This window comes from Amblyraja radiata, chromosome 32 (assembly GCF_010909765.2).
Source record: "Amblyraja radiata isolate CabotCenter1 chromosome 32, sAmbRad1.1.pri, whole genome shotgun sequence".
Classification (NCBI taxonomy): domain Eukaryota; kingdom Metazoa; phylum Chordata; class Chondrichthyes; order Rajiformes; family Rajidae; genus Amblyraja; species Amblyraja radiata.
This window is the reverse complement of record NC_045987.1, coordinates 11,414,977-11,430,292: the sequence shown is the minus strand read 5'-3', so window position 1 is coordinate 11,430,292 and position 15,316 is coordinate 11,414,977. Positions and strand designations below refer to the sequence as shown.

At 40.6% G+C, this 15,316-nt stretch overlaps 1 protein-coding gene across 3 annotated transcripts in view; it reads left to right on the top strand.

Annotated features, from left to right (window-relative positions):
• kcnt1 (potassium sodium-activated channel subfamily T member 1) overlaps positions 1–15,316 on the top strand; it is a 275,370-nt gene that overhangs the window by 244,582 nt on the left and 15,472 nt on the right. For all 3 annotated transcript variants that reach the window (XM_033049188.1, XM_033049186.1, XM_033049189.1), the window contains 7 exons: positions 1,299–1,404; positions 5,490–5,662; positions 7,859–7,930; positions 8,976–9,110; positions 10,862–10,973; positions 11,991–12,092; positions 13,342–13,425. In XM_033049188.1, coding sequence (XP_032905079.1) covers positions 1,299–1,404; positions 5,490–5,662; positions 7,859–7,930; positions 8,976–9,110; positions 10,862–10,973; positions 11,991–12,092; positions 13,342–13,425 — 784 coding nt within the window. The remainder of the gene's footprint in view (positions 1–1,298; positions 1,405–5,489; positions 5,663–7,858; positions 7,931–8,975; positions 9,111–10,861; positions 10,974–11,990; positions 12,093–13,341; positions 13,426–15,316) is intronic.

The window sequence follows — 15,316 nt, the reverse complement described above, 5'->3', positions numbered from 1 at the left end:
GACTGAAATCTATTGATCACTGAGCTGAGACTTAGTCTGATGGTATGGCGTTTCAATTTAAATGACATTTAGTGAAGTAATTTTGGATTCAAAGTGTATTTTTCTGTGTTTTTTGGGTTGGCTAGCTTTTAACAATGGGTTTGCAAACACAACCTATGATTGAGCCAATGGCACCATCTTGTGGTGATGTGGATCTTCTTTCAGAGAAGCATTTAAAAAAATTGTTTATGTAGCTTTATAAAGAAAAAAACTTTGCAGCATCACAAACAACATAGCCAATAAAGTATTTTGACATGCAATGATTATTGTGAGGTGGAGAACATGGGTATTTGTTTCTGCACAGTCAATATCAAGAAACAAACTACTAGAGGAACTCAGTGAGTCAGGAAGCATCAGTAAAGGCACAGGGATAGTTGAAATACTGCATTTGGACATCATCTAGATCCTGGCAACATGTTCAGCATGGAGATTGTGGTTCCTGTGTGTCCAGTTGTACTGTTTTATGATCCACAGTAGGTTTTTCCTTGCTCCAGATCACAGCATCTGTGTCACCTTGTGCACAGTTACGTCTTGCAATACAATTGAGAACAAATAACCTTCATCTCATACAGGAGGAGGCTCATCAGAGCGTTCATAAGCTCATGGCTGATCTGATTGGAACCTCAACCTGAACCTTGTATTCCCATGCCCCACTGTAACCGTTCAACCATTTCCTTATTGAAAATCTTTCCACCACTGCCTTAAAAGTACTTGAGAACTCTGCTTCCACTGCCACTTGAGGAACTCCAAACACTCACAACTCATTGACCAGCATTTTAAATGGGTGATCCCTTAATTTTTTTTTTAATAACTTAAATTCCAGATTCCCACAAGAAGAAATCTACTCTTCATATTCACCTTGTCAAGACCCTTTAGAATTTTGTTTTAATGCCTTGTATCCAAAAATAAGTTTAATTTTAAGACTTAATGTTAATTTGCTGATGAGCATTAGCCATCACTTCTGAGTATTATTCACTTTGTGTGCCCTTTTAAAGAGGTTGCACATATATTAGTTGTAAAGGAGTGGAACTCAACTCCATGCACCAGTTATGGTTTGGCTCCCCATTATGCAATTAACTCAATTTCCTTTTGTGGTGTATCATGATTTCCAGCCTATTTCATACTGTACCATACACATCATCCCACCATACTAAAGTCACCAATTCTGAGAAAATCGTTGATATTGGAGATCGTTGCTGACAAATTCTACTTGTGTATCAAATATCATAGCCCATTGTGTTTCTTCTGTTTGTATTCAGGTACGTGAAAGGATACCCTCCCAATTCGCCTTACATTGGAAGTTCTCCAACTCTCTGCCATCTATTACCTGTGAAGGCTTCATTCTGCTGCCTGAGATTAGACAGGGTAAGACCTTCAAGATGAACCCGGTTGACTGCGCAGACTGGTTGTTCTGTGTTTCCAGGGCACCAATTGCAGAAGAAGAGATGAACAAGAATGGATAAGTTTTACAAAGGTCTTTAAGATGTATCAAATCCACGATGATGCTGATGCTTAGATTTTTAGTGTTTTTTTATATCGGATCTAGGGTATCCAGTTATATAACCTCGTGTTTAGAAAGTATTGTTGAGGCCATTTAGTATTTTCCTTATACAAAAGTAATGGAGCTCACCATTTGGTAGTATTTGTGACAAACGACAACTATAGGCAGTAATTTGATGTTACATAAAATTTATAACACTGAACTTGGCCAAGTAGTGTGTTTTGGTTTCCATGCTCCCTACAAGCCTCCAACCACAATATGGTATCAGCTCCCATTAGCTTACTGTTCTTCCTCATATATGCGGTACAACAGTAACCCAGGTTCCATTCAGACCTCCAATTTGTCTTTGTTGAGTTTCCACTTTCTCCCGTAAAATTAAAACTGCCCACATTTACTCCCAATGTTCCATTTTCCTCCCATGTCCCAAAGATGTGCAGATTGATAAGTTATTTGACCGTTGTAAATTACCCCGAGTGTATAGATGCACTTGAAGCATTTAGTCTATCATTGTGCAGGTCACAGCTTTTCAAGAACACATTAAGTTATTTTTAAATGTGGTGAGGTTTCTACCTCTAGTACCCATTTGGGCAACGAGTTTCAGATACCTATCACACTCCAGGTGAAAATGTTCCTCCCATCTTCCCATTAACCAGTTGGTTTAATTCTCAGCCGTCGAGATTTTGACAGAAGTGCTGGATTAACTCAGCATGTCTGACAGCATCCAAGGAGGAATGTACAGGTAATGTTTTGGGTCAGGATCTGAAGAAGGATCCTGACCCAAAACGTCACCTATCCGTGTTCTCCAGAGATGCTCCCTGACCTGCTGAGTTACTCCAGCACTTTGTACCTTTTTTTCCAAAACCAGCATCTGCGGTTCCTTGTATTTCTTGATTGCTTCAGGAGTCTGGTAGCAGTGGGGAAGAAGCTGTACTTAAATCTCCATCAATTTTAAAAAGTCCAGGTATTGGTTCTGAGATCTCTCTCTACCATGTTGGTCACAGGGTCGCATTAAAAGGAGGTAGTAATACAATCTTAATACAAAGTTAATTTTAACAAATAAAATAAAAAATAAAAGAAAGAACATTTCTGTTGAATATCTTTTCACGATTTCGGAATTTCATAATTAGTGGGTAATAGGTGAAGTTTTTTTAAAGTAATGTAGTCAGTAGTTTTACATCCAATCTGAAAAAATTTAGCAATGGAACTGTCCATTCCAATTGGTTCTGAAATATTGTGCTACATTTTGAGAGTTCTTCAGGACCCCAAGACCAGTCCTTGCCTGTGATTTATTTGATAGGGTAAAACCTAGGTGGCCATGGGGATAAGCTGTAAGCAGTGAATAGGAGCAACCAGTTAGGGAGAACAAAGCCAAAAGAACATAGATATTAGACGGGAAGAGTTGCAAAGCAGAAGACGTGGCATGTCACGTAGGGTACGCCTTACTCCCAGAGGGGAAGGGGGAAGGCAACAAGCTGAAGGTTAGTGAATTTGTCATGCCATCTCTCCTTCCCACCTGTGTACTTTAGTTTTAGAAGAGAGAACAGTACAGCACAGCAACAGGCCCTTCAGCCCACAATGTCTGCACCAAACATGATGCCGTTGAACTAATCTCCTCTGCCTGCATGGGATCCATACCACTCCATTCCCTGCATATCCATGCACCTATCTAAGCTCTTTATTGTATCTGTTTCCACAACCACCCATGGCAGCACAGCACATTCCAGGCACCCTCTGTGTAAATATCGTTCCCCGTACATACCTTTTTAACTTTGCCCCTCAAATATATGCCCTCCAGTTTTGTCATTGTTCAAGGTTTACTTTAAACGATTTACATTATGTTGAGACAGCATTTTAAGTCCAATCTTTGCTAAATGTTTCCACCACTATCAATCACAGGTCTCCTAGGAATTGTGACGTCAGTGTGGTATGGGTGAACGGCCACCCAGGGTTTTTTTTAGTACAAGAGCATTCTGATTAAAAGCTGCTGAATGCTTATGGCATTGTAGCTTTCTGTTCTTGTGGTTTCACTTCAACTCTGTTACGCAGAGGTAAATTTCCAAGCTACAAATAAACAAGTACTGCAATCTGAGATTCAAAAGTCAAACATGATTGAATGCTAAGTGAGAACATCTATATCTTATTTCTCCACATTGATTTTTCCTGTCAGAAGAACAAAAGACACTCATCAGTCTACTATCGGTTGCATTTCAGTCAGTGTTATAGCTGACATGTAAAAGTGGAAGATTATTTAATGAATGATGAAACCCACATATGTTGGCAATGAACTCTTCCTGTAAATCAAGTAGGGGACCCTGGATTCCTGGTTCTGGTATCCAGAAACATATCTCACAGCCTTTTGTCACCCTTTCATCTCTGGCCTTTGTCCACCCATTTGCTAATCAACTCTTCCCCCCACCCCCTCGACCTGTATCCACCTATCACTTACCAAAATTTGTTCTGTCCCCCCCCACCTCTCTTCCATCTTTCTCCACCCCTCCTCCCCCACTGCAATTCCACCTAAAGAAGGATCCTGATCCAAAACATTGCCTTACATTGTTCACCAGAGATGCTACCTGACCCACTAAGTTACTTTGTGCCTTTTGTTCAAAATTCCAGCATTGCAGTCCCTTGTGTCTACAGAAATTCCAACCATGTATTCTTGGCATTCAATGACACTACTGCCAACAAGTCCTGCCTTCAACATCCTGAGAGTCATCATTAATCAGACAGTTAACTAAACCGGTCACACAGATATCATAGCTATAAAGAGAAGGTCAGAGACGAGATATCTATGTGCAAGGTGAAGGTGTGGGGGCATACTCTCCACTTGCCTGGATGAGTGCAACCTCAATAACACTTGAAGCCCGAAACCATCCAAAGCAAAGCAGACGATTAATTGGAGACACAATGAACTGCAGATGTTGGACACTTGTGCAAAACACTGAGTGCTGTAGAAACTCAGTGGACGAACCTGAAACAGGTCATGACCAGAAACATTATCTGTCTATTCCCTCCACAAATGCTGACTGACCCACTGAGTTCCTCCGTCATTTTAGCCCAGTTGATAGATTTTCTTAAACAAACCACCCAAAACATTCACACCTTTTACCCCAAGTAGACAGGTGGTGCAGTGACTTACCTGTACTGCTGTGAGACCGCTGCTGAAACCTATCACCTCCACCACCAAGGACAACACGTGCAAGTATATAATTTGTTATCACTGGGTCTAAATAAATGAGTCGCTGGTAACTTTTCAAGAGCATTTAGTGATGCTGCTAGTGATCCTAGAACCTGATCATTCAGCTTGAGATCAGTTCATTGTCACATACACCAGGGTGCAATGAAATTCTTCGTTCACGGGGCTCATAGAGTAAATAGTGTACATGAAGTGATATTAACTACAACAATACATACAATAGCAATTGCAAAACAGCAGAATGGTACAATATGGTTCAATCTGAACTCATACAAGTAGAGTTAAGAGTAAGTGCGTAGGGCAGCACTTTTGGGAAAATGATATGAAAGGGGCGATTGTTCAGGAGTCTGATAGCAAGTTGTTCTTAACATTGCATTTTTGTTTAAATATATTGATTTAGCGGAGATCTCCCTCTCTCTCTATATATATATATCAATTACAGACTCTTGTGGCAGCATGCATGAATAAAAAGCACTCTGAATACAAAGATAATTTTATCAAAAATATTTTTAAGAAAGAACATTTCTTTTGAATACCTTATGTCTTCTGAATCCACCAAGATGTTTCCCAGCCAAGTGAAGTTCTTTCTAAAAAATAATATTGGAGTTTATTTTACCTCCAGTCTGAAATATATTCAGAAAAGGAACTGTCCATTCCAATAGGTTCTGAAATGTCATGTTATGCTCAGGGCCCCAAGACAATTATGTACCATGCCTGCCCTTACCTGTGGCTTTGTCTTGTTGTTTTGTTAAGGGGTGTAGGCACAACAGCTTTGAAGATGCAAAAGCCTATGGCTTCAAGAACAAGTTGATCATTGTGTCTGCTGAGACTGCAGGCAATGGACTGTACAATTTCATTGTCCCACTCCGAGCCTACTACAGGCCCAGGAAAGAACTGAATCCTATTGTTCTGCTGCTGGACAACCCGTGAGTGCACTTTTGATGATTTATATTCAGTCCAGACATTTAATTATGCTCATTTACAAACTTAGAAAAATTGAATAATGTACACTTTGACATCTGCATATATGTAGGGATTTTTTCTGTATTTTCTGCCATGCTCCACAATGCACATAACTCATTGATCAATGGCCAGCTGATAACAGTGGCGTGTTCCAAGAAATAGCTATTCAAATTATAATTAACTATGGTTTTAAATCTATAATCTTGTCAACTAACTTATCACAGTACTTGAATGCAATGCTGCTACAAAGCTTTATTCGGAGGAAATTGACTGATTTATTATATTTAAGTCAAATTTTATCTTCCAAATAAATTACCGCAACTAATCTGAAACTATCTCACAGACGAATCTTCCACTGCAAACACGCACTTCAAGTGTGAGCACAATCCAACATTGAAAGCAGATTAAAAGCAATTGTAACTAGTCTGTCAAAAGTTACCTTTCAATGATGATCTTATTCTGCCAGGAATGGATCCTCCTTTATGAAGGTTGCAGCATTCTTAACCACCATGTCAAGACAAACGCAGTATAGGCAGTTCCTGGTTACATTACGGTTCTGTATTTGTTCAATGATTATGAACTAGATACAACTATCAACATGCGGAATCATTCTCCTCTCAATTAAAAGCATCATTGTAGACAAGTGCTTTGAAGGGCCCCTTTGCTTAACGGCTTGCATGTCGTGGTTTTAGAGTCTAAGATATATTGTCAGTCAGTCAGAAATGGAGGGAGATGTTTTATACCATAAATAAGAGTGGGTGTTTCCTGCCAGAACTTATCTCCTCTGTCATCAGACAGCTTGTAAAATCAAACACTATGAGTGTGAATGAAATGGGCTGGTGAAACTCTACCAGTTACTGAAAATGTAGACATCTTAAGCTCCTAGTATCAGACATGCAAAGATTTGTGTATTTAAAAACATGAAACAAGAGAAAATGGTCCGGATTAAATCACTTTTCCTCTTTCCATCTCTCCCGACTCCATAGATTTTTTTAATTGACACATATCTTAGTTTTCTGTCCCCGTGAATTCTACCTCCAATATTCTTATGTATATTTTCACTTTCCCTGGTACATAATGGGCTTTTAGAGGTAGTTAGCGAAAATAAAATAAACTGTCCTCTAGACTTTATCAGCAATGTTGAACAAGCAAATTCTAATAATTGTCTTTAAAAGGTTCATTCCAACCTATCTTCCTGCCTTCATTGAATAGTGAAAGAATAGAGCAGTGTGTTGCTCAAAACACAAAGTACTGGGGGAAATAAGTGGGTCAGGCAGCACTTGAGGAGGGAATGGACAGACTACGCTTCAGGTCAGAGCTCTTCTTCAGAGCAGGGTTTTGCTGTTATTTATAAACACCATGTCACAGAGGGTGAATGCTTCCTATTTTTCTTCCACATTTGAGATTAGGTTAGAGGAAACTAGATTAAAATAAGGGGAATGCAAACTCTCGACTGTAATCGTTCTTCTACTTGATGAAAGAATGGAGCGACTGGGCTTGTATTGACTGGAATTTAGAAGGATGAAATTATTAAAGGATTGATCATGCTGGATGCAGGAAACATGTTCCCGATGTTGGGGGAGACCACAACCAGGGGCCACAGTTTAAGAATAGGGGGTAGTCCATTTAGAACTGAGATGAGGAAAAACTATTTCACACAGAGAGTTGTGAATTTGTGGAATTCTCGGCCTTACAAGGCAGTGGAGTCCGATTCACTGAGAGTTAGATAGAGCTCTTAGGGCTAGCAGAATCAAGGGGTATGGCGAGAAGACAGGAACGGGATACTGATTGTGGATGATCAGCCATGGTCACATTGAATGGCGGTGCTGGCTCGAGGGGCCGAATGGCTACTCCTGCACCTATTGTCTATGTATCCAAGTATGTATCTACAGCCAGCACCATTAACAATTAGATCTGAGGGAATAAGATTTATGGTGATTCATGGCGTGTCTCATGACAGGTATTTGCTATCACTGAATGTTTATACATTAAACCTTTTTCCCTATTATCATCATTGTGTCTACCAAAAAATGATATCAATTGAAATCATACTGCAGAATTCTAATCATGCAAGTTTAATATCTGAACAATGCTGTGAGCAGGTCTTGATTGAACGGATGGAATGGTTTAATGCCTTTGTGCCATGATTTGTATTTCAGGCCAGATAATCATTTTTTGGAGGCCATCTGCTGTTTCCCCATGGTTTACTTCATGGCAGGAAGCATTGATAAGTAAGTATCCTCACACTATACTGTCCAAGAGCCAGCGGTAGATTGATAATTGCACTGCTACTTAGGGTTGAAGGCTGAAGATTATTGTCCTGATTGCACTGCCATGTTGTAATTAAGCCTTGATTGGATTTCTTCCACTGGCCAAGCTTTTAATCAGGGGACTGGCATAAAAACATGCCAAGACATCAGGCAGCTTCCTTTTAGAACAAAGTCCCTCATGGATACCTCCCACCAGGCTATCAGACTTATTTTGGTGAATTTCTGCAAACACAATAGCGTTTCCCATAGTTCTGGAGATGTTCTTGGAATGATACTGAGGAGACGATGCATTGTGAACTCTTTTCTCTTAGTATTAGCCACTATATCTGGAATGGCAGCTTTAATTTTCTTTTGAAAGAATTCTTCAATGAATGAGATGTATATTGGGCTAAGGCATTGTACCTTACCTCCATGATCTGAGTTTAATTCTAGCTCTTATCAACAGTATTAACGTTTCTTATAAAATGAGCCTCAAATTTTGCAACACAGGCACAAATCCTTTCAAAGCTTGGTTGCAAGACTACAAACTGTAGGCAATAAAAGATGCTGATTTATGTATTAAAGTGGGATTAACTAAACCGTACCTTGTATGTACCGGGGCAGAATTGCTGGGATAAGTGAATAATAATTATAATTCCACAGCACTGATATTGGGGGAAAAAGACACTGGAGTAACTCAGCGGGTCAGGCAGCATCTCTGGAGAACATGGATAGGTGACGTTTTGGGTTGGGACCCTTCTTCAGACTGTTTACAACGTATGAAATTCATTAAAGGCCTTTTGTATTTTATTTATTTCAATGTTTACCCCGTCACATTTTTTAAGAAGATAAAACACATTAACCTGCCCGCAGAGTATGTGCTGAAAGGAAAATATATTCATGATTTGCAACTAAAACCAGCAGAATGCCTTAGACTATCCCTTCTTGCTGCTTTTGCAGGGGATATGTTTCACACATTTGAACTCTTGATCTCGTTTTGTTTTCTTTTCCGGGACATATTCCGCAGCCTGGATAATCTACTCCAGTGTGGGATTATTTACGCTGATAACCTGGTGGTCGTGGACAAAGAGAGTACAATGAGTGCTGAAGAGGATTACATGGCTGACGCCAAGACCATTGTCAATGTTCAAACCATGTTCAGGTAAGAATATTTCTGCAAACCGCGGACATGCGTAAGCGAGTTACGGGCGTGCCTCTCAAGTAAATTGGCTTGCTTGCACGTGCACGTGCACTTGTTTCTCACTATGATAAATTCCAACCTCAACTTCTCTGTTCCTGATCCTTGTCCAGTTAACTGTACAGCTCAGTTCATGTTTGGTGCAAGATTGGATTCTATATCCAAAGAACATGGATCGCCCAGGGAAATTAAAACTGCAACAACTGGTATCAAGAGTCAAAAGTGTTTATCCTTTCTACCAACAATGTGACAATGACATTCTTACTAGCAGCAACATTACAGGGCTGTAAATATAGTCCTCATAGATAATATGTAATGACCAAAAATTCAATAAATTAATAACCCCAATACTACTACCAACATTCCTGAAGTCCTTCATGCAACCAAAGATAGTTAATTGATGTTGTGTTGTGTTCAAGAGCCTGATTGTTGTTAGGAAGAAGCTATTCTTGAACCCAGTGGCCATGGTTTTCAGACTCCTTTACCTTCTTCCTAATGTTTGGAATGAAATGGAAGCAAGGCCAGGGTGGTGTGGGTCTTTGATGATAATGGCTGCCGTTTTGAGGCAGTGCCTCCTATAGATCCCTTCGATGGTGGGGAGATCAGTACCTGTGATTGTCCAAGTAATGTTTACCACTCTCTGTAATCTGTATAATTCCTGGACAATCGAGTAACCAAACCAGGCCATGATGCAACCAATTAATATACTCTCTGCCGTACACCTATCATCTGAAATTAAAATGCTATTGTTTGAAGAGCTTTCAGGTGCCCCATCATCGAGTTGAATGCAAGAGTCTGAAGAAGGGTCTCGACCCGATACGTCACCCATTCCTTCTCTCCAGAGATGCTGCCTGTCCTGCTGAGTTATTCCAGATTTTTGTGCCTATCTTCGGTTTAAACCAGTATCTGCAGTTCCTTCTTACTCATTCCCTCCACAGATGCTGCTTGATCTGCTGAATTCCTTCAGCACTGTGTTTTAGTGGAAATGGCTGAGAACCAGAGAAACAAAAGATGAAATGTTTCATCGGATGGGTTGCCTTTTCAGCAGTATTCATAACTTCTCTGACAAAATATTTTCCAATTTACCTTGGTGGTGATATCTATAAATATCTTATTTTAACACAGTGATCATCCGCACCATTCTATCTGAATTGGGAACACTTCATTTGGGGGAACCGTAGTTAGAGCCATTCATCCTGTGAATATTATTGAAATCACTCTGAAGAAATGCCATTATAATGTTTTAATGTCCTTATTAACTCTTTCTAAAGATGACACTGAGAGTTAGAGGAATCAAAGTAATGCTCATTGCATTCTATATCCAAGATTAAGTTCCATAAAAGGGAAATACTTTGTGTCTCAAATTAAGGTCACTAATAATATTTGATGTCTATGATTGGATACATGTCTGCAGTCACGTCGCAATACAATTGGAATTTTGCTTCATCCCCTTGTCAACGCCACTCTTTCTCCTCACAAGAAAGCAATTGCATCCTGTATCCCAATCTTCGTGTTTACATGCATGAACTGAATGTTACTTTATCTATAAATCATCAATGGCGGTGAAGGTTTTGCTTGTGTTTGAGAACAAGCCACGCTTCACTTGTCTGGTTGGGATAGAATATTTCAACTAAGCATAGAAAACCATGAATGGGCAATTATTCATCTATCGTCTGCTAGTATTCAAACCTCATTTGTTGTGCTCTATGTTTTAGGTTGTTCCCCAGCCTCAGCATCATTACAGAGCTGACTCACCCATCAAACATGAGGTTCATGCAGTTTCGAGCCAAGGATTGTTATTCTCTTGCACTTTCCAAGTTAGAAAAGGTAACTCGTTTATATTTTGAGTGAATTGCCTATTAAGTGGGGGCGGCGTAACTGACAGAAACCCTGACCTCAGGTGCTGTCTGTGTGGAGTTTCCATGTTCTCCCTGTCACCTCGTGGGTTTCCTCCAGGTGCTCTGGTTTCCTCCCTCATCTCCAAAGATGTGCAGATTTGTCTCTGGTGTGTAGAGAGCAGTTTCAAAAGTGGGATAGCATAGATATCAACTAGTATAAAGGTGTGATCGATGGTCGGTATGGACTCAGTGGGCCGAAGGGACTGTTTTGATGCTGTTTCTTTCAAATTGCTTGTATCTAAAGATGGGAGTCACAAGCACATTGATTCTGTGACCGGTGCCTAATTACCATAGATATTTCTCTCCTGAATCATAACTTGGGTGGAAGCTAAACCAGTACTATTTATATAGATCATAAAGAGTTCTGGCCTTGGGCAAATGTTGAACAACTATTTCTCCTCCAAATCAATAACATTTTGTTTAAATCCGAGACTTGTGGAAGGTTGTGCGAATGTTTGTGTGAGATGGCCATTCACCTCCTCATGTATGCTAAGAAAGAATTCATAGTCTTCGAGAGCACAGCACAGACACAGGCTCTTGGGCCCACCATTGTGCCTTTACCATTTGCCTGGAATAATTCCACATTCCTTCATGTTTGCTCATTGTATATCCGTCCAGATGCCAGGAGTGGTAGTGAAGACTGATAGGATTATGGCACTTAAGTTGCTTTTGGATAGGCACATGGATATGCAGGGAGTGGAGGAATACGGATCACATGCAGGCAGAGGAGATTAGTTTAACTTGCCATCATGTTTGGCATGGACATGGTGGGTCAAAGGCCTGTTTCTATGTTGTACTGTTCTATGTTCTGTAGCGTACAATACCCCACTTGGAGACTGACCTTTTGATGCGAATAATTAATGAAGGATTATGACCGACTTTCTGGATGATGAATTGACCTTACTTGAACAAACATCATTTAATTTTTTCCTTTGTCGTCTGACAGAAGGAACGTGAAAAGGGCTCCAATTTGGCATTCATGTTCCGTCTCCCGTTTGCTGCTGGGAGGGTGTTCAGCATCAGTATGTTGGACACACTGCTTTATCAGGTCTGTATCGCCATGCACTCCTCACAAACACCTTTCTCAAGAATCAAATGTTTAATTGTCATATGTACTGAAATACAGAACAATGACAGTCTGGCTTGCAACAGCTTAATGGGCCCATAAATTCAATACACACAGATAATAATCCAAAATATAATACATTAATAACTGTAATACTAGGTAATCATGATAGTGCAAAACCGAAGTCTGTAGTGCAACAAAAGATTTGATCTGAAGAAGATCATAGTTGCTGAGGTTATTATTGTGTAGTGTTCATGAGCCTGATGGTTGTTGGGAAGAGGCTGTTCTTGAACCTGGTGGGCATGGATTTCAGGCTACTGTACCTTCGTAATTTAGCAGTGAGATGAGAGCAGTGCCAGAGTGGAGTGGGTCTTTGAAAATATTGGCTGCCTTCTTGATGCACAACCTCCCGTAGACACATATTTCGCCAGTAAACAGATTATCAATGCAATGGGAGATCTACAATCCTATTATAGGTAGACAAAAATGCTGGAGAAACTCAGCGGGTGCAGCAGCATCTAAGGAGCGAAGGAAATAAGCAACGCTTCGGGCCGAAACCCTTCTTCAGACTGATGTAGGGTGGGGGGGGGGGGGGGATGGGGAGAAGAAAGGAAAAAGGAAAAGGAGCCCGGGTGCTGTTTCCTTTTTCCTTTCTTCTCCCCATCCCCCCACCCTACATCAGTCTGAAGAAGGGTTTCGGCCCAAAACGTTGCCTATTTCCTTCACTCCTTAGATGCTGCTGCACCCGCTGAGTTTCTCCAACAATTTTGTCTACCTTCGATTTTCCAGCATCTGCAGTTCCTTCTTAAACACAATCCTATTATCACTGTCAATCCAATGGGAGATCTACAATCCTATTACCACTGTGCTATTCATGGCTCAGCTTTCAACTCCCTGGAATTGCTGGGCTCCCTAGGCTCTGGAATTCTGTCTGTCCTGAGCCCTCTCTCTTTCTGCCTCCGTTAAGACATTCTTAAACTGCCAAGCTTTTCATCAATTATCATAACAGTCCCTAGCACATCTCAGTTTAATTATGTTTCTGTGAAACATGCTAGAACATTTTATGGTGTGAAACGTGATGCACACATGCAAGTTTTTATCGCTGAGCGTTTCAGCTGTGTTTGTTTGCTCCCACTGATGTAAGTAGGAACAAGCAAATTGAATGTGCAAAACAAAAATCATTTTACATAACAAGTACTAACTGTTCCTATCTTTCCGCTTTCTTTGCAAGTCCTTTGTTAAAGATTACATGATTCCAATCGCACGGTTGTTACTTGGACTTGACACTACCCCGGGCTCCGGATATCTTTGTGCTGTAAGTAAGATAGAATAACTTTATAGAAGTTTGTTGCTGACTTGTTTATGTATTTTCTTTTATTAATCTGTGAGTTTGAAATACCCAGAGATGAATGTCATTGATTTTTGTTTGCAAACTCGCAGGCTAACAAACTGTAATTCAAATAATTGTGTACTGTACCCCGAACCAGTTGTACTTCACTCACTTTGTCCATGCAAGTCCATTTCATCATCCAATCGTGCATCTTGCTAAAAATTGACAGGTCAACTGTGTTATTTTAACAACAGAATTTTTTTGGAGACAAAAAGGGGTCGGTCACCATATCAGTTAAAAATTATGCTACGTTTAGTTTAGTTTGGAGATACAGCGCGGGAACGGGCCCTTCAACCCACCGGATCCGCGCCGACCAGCGATCCCCGCACATTAACACTATCCTGCACACACTATGGACAATATTTACATTTACCAAGCCAATTAACCTACAAACCTGTACGTCTTTGGAGTGTGGGAGGAAACCAATCACGGGAGAAAACCCACGCAGGTCACGGGGAGAACGTGCAAACTCCGTACAGACAGCACCCGTAGTCGGGATCGAACCGGGGTCTCCGGCGCTGCATTCGCCGTAAGGTAGCAACGCTACTGCACCTTTATCAACATTTCTTCCATCAATATACCCACTCTTGTGATTTGATCTTGTGACCAATCAATATCTAATTAAAAAAACAATAACTAAAAAGTATAGAATCAACACATTAAAAACATTTGAATATCTCATTGTTAACTGTGTAAGGTTGCCGGGTCAGCATACCGTCACCAAAAAAGCACCAGTTAACATGTATTTTTGGCAACAAGGATGGTTAAGCAACTCTTCAGTGGCATCGCTGGTACAGCTGCTGCCTCGCAGCGCCGGACCCAGGTTCGATCCTAAAACTCAGGTGCCATCTGTGTAAAGTTTGCACTGAAATTGGGTGCTCTAGTTTCCTCCCACATCCACTTGTAGGTTAGTTGGCCTCTCTGTAAATTGCCCCTAGTGTGCAGGGAGTGGGTGAGAAAATGAGATAACATAGAACCAGTGTGGACGAGTAATTGATGGTCGGGATGGATGTAGTGGGCCAAAGAGCCATGTTCCATGCTCTATATCTAGAGTAATCTCAGTAATCCACTCTTATCAATTCAATTTTTTTCTGCCTCCAGAAGAACTTGTTGCCAAAGCCCATTTGTTACTGCTCATTTCAATTGCACACTCCAATGAATTTACAATGTTAAAAGTATAAAGGACTAACCTCCAGATTATTTAAACATTTAGTTATGAACAGCCTTGTCCCCTCGAGCCTCTCAATTATGCTCCTGAAGGAATTATTTCAGGTTTGAGCCTCCCACACATATTGGCACCTTGGCGATGTTGCACACAATAATGGTGCTGTTACGGAGAGCAGCGAGTTGCAAATGTGTGAATGTCTGAGAACGTTTGGCTGAATCACTGTCTTTGCTACACGTGGAATTGAAGCTGACGTGACAAACACATGACTCTGTAACCAGCAGATGGTCAACGTCTCAGGTCCAAACATAATCATCTGTGGGGGAAAAAAAATAAGTCTGGAAAGATGACAAATGCAGCAAAGCAAAAACTGAATCCGGGTTTTAGAAAAATAATTGAACAATTAAATATTTTTGTATCTTGAACCTTGAACTGGAGAGTTCAAGATGATTCAACACCACCTACTCAGGAATGATTAGGGATGGGCAGTAAATACTGGCCTTGATAGCAATAAGATATTAACACCTAGACTGGAGTCATACAGCATGGAAATGGGCCCTTCAGCCCAACATGCCCACACCAACCAACATGCCCCATTCACACTAGTCCCACCTGCCTGCGTTTGGCCCATTTCTCACTAAACTTATCCAA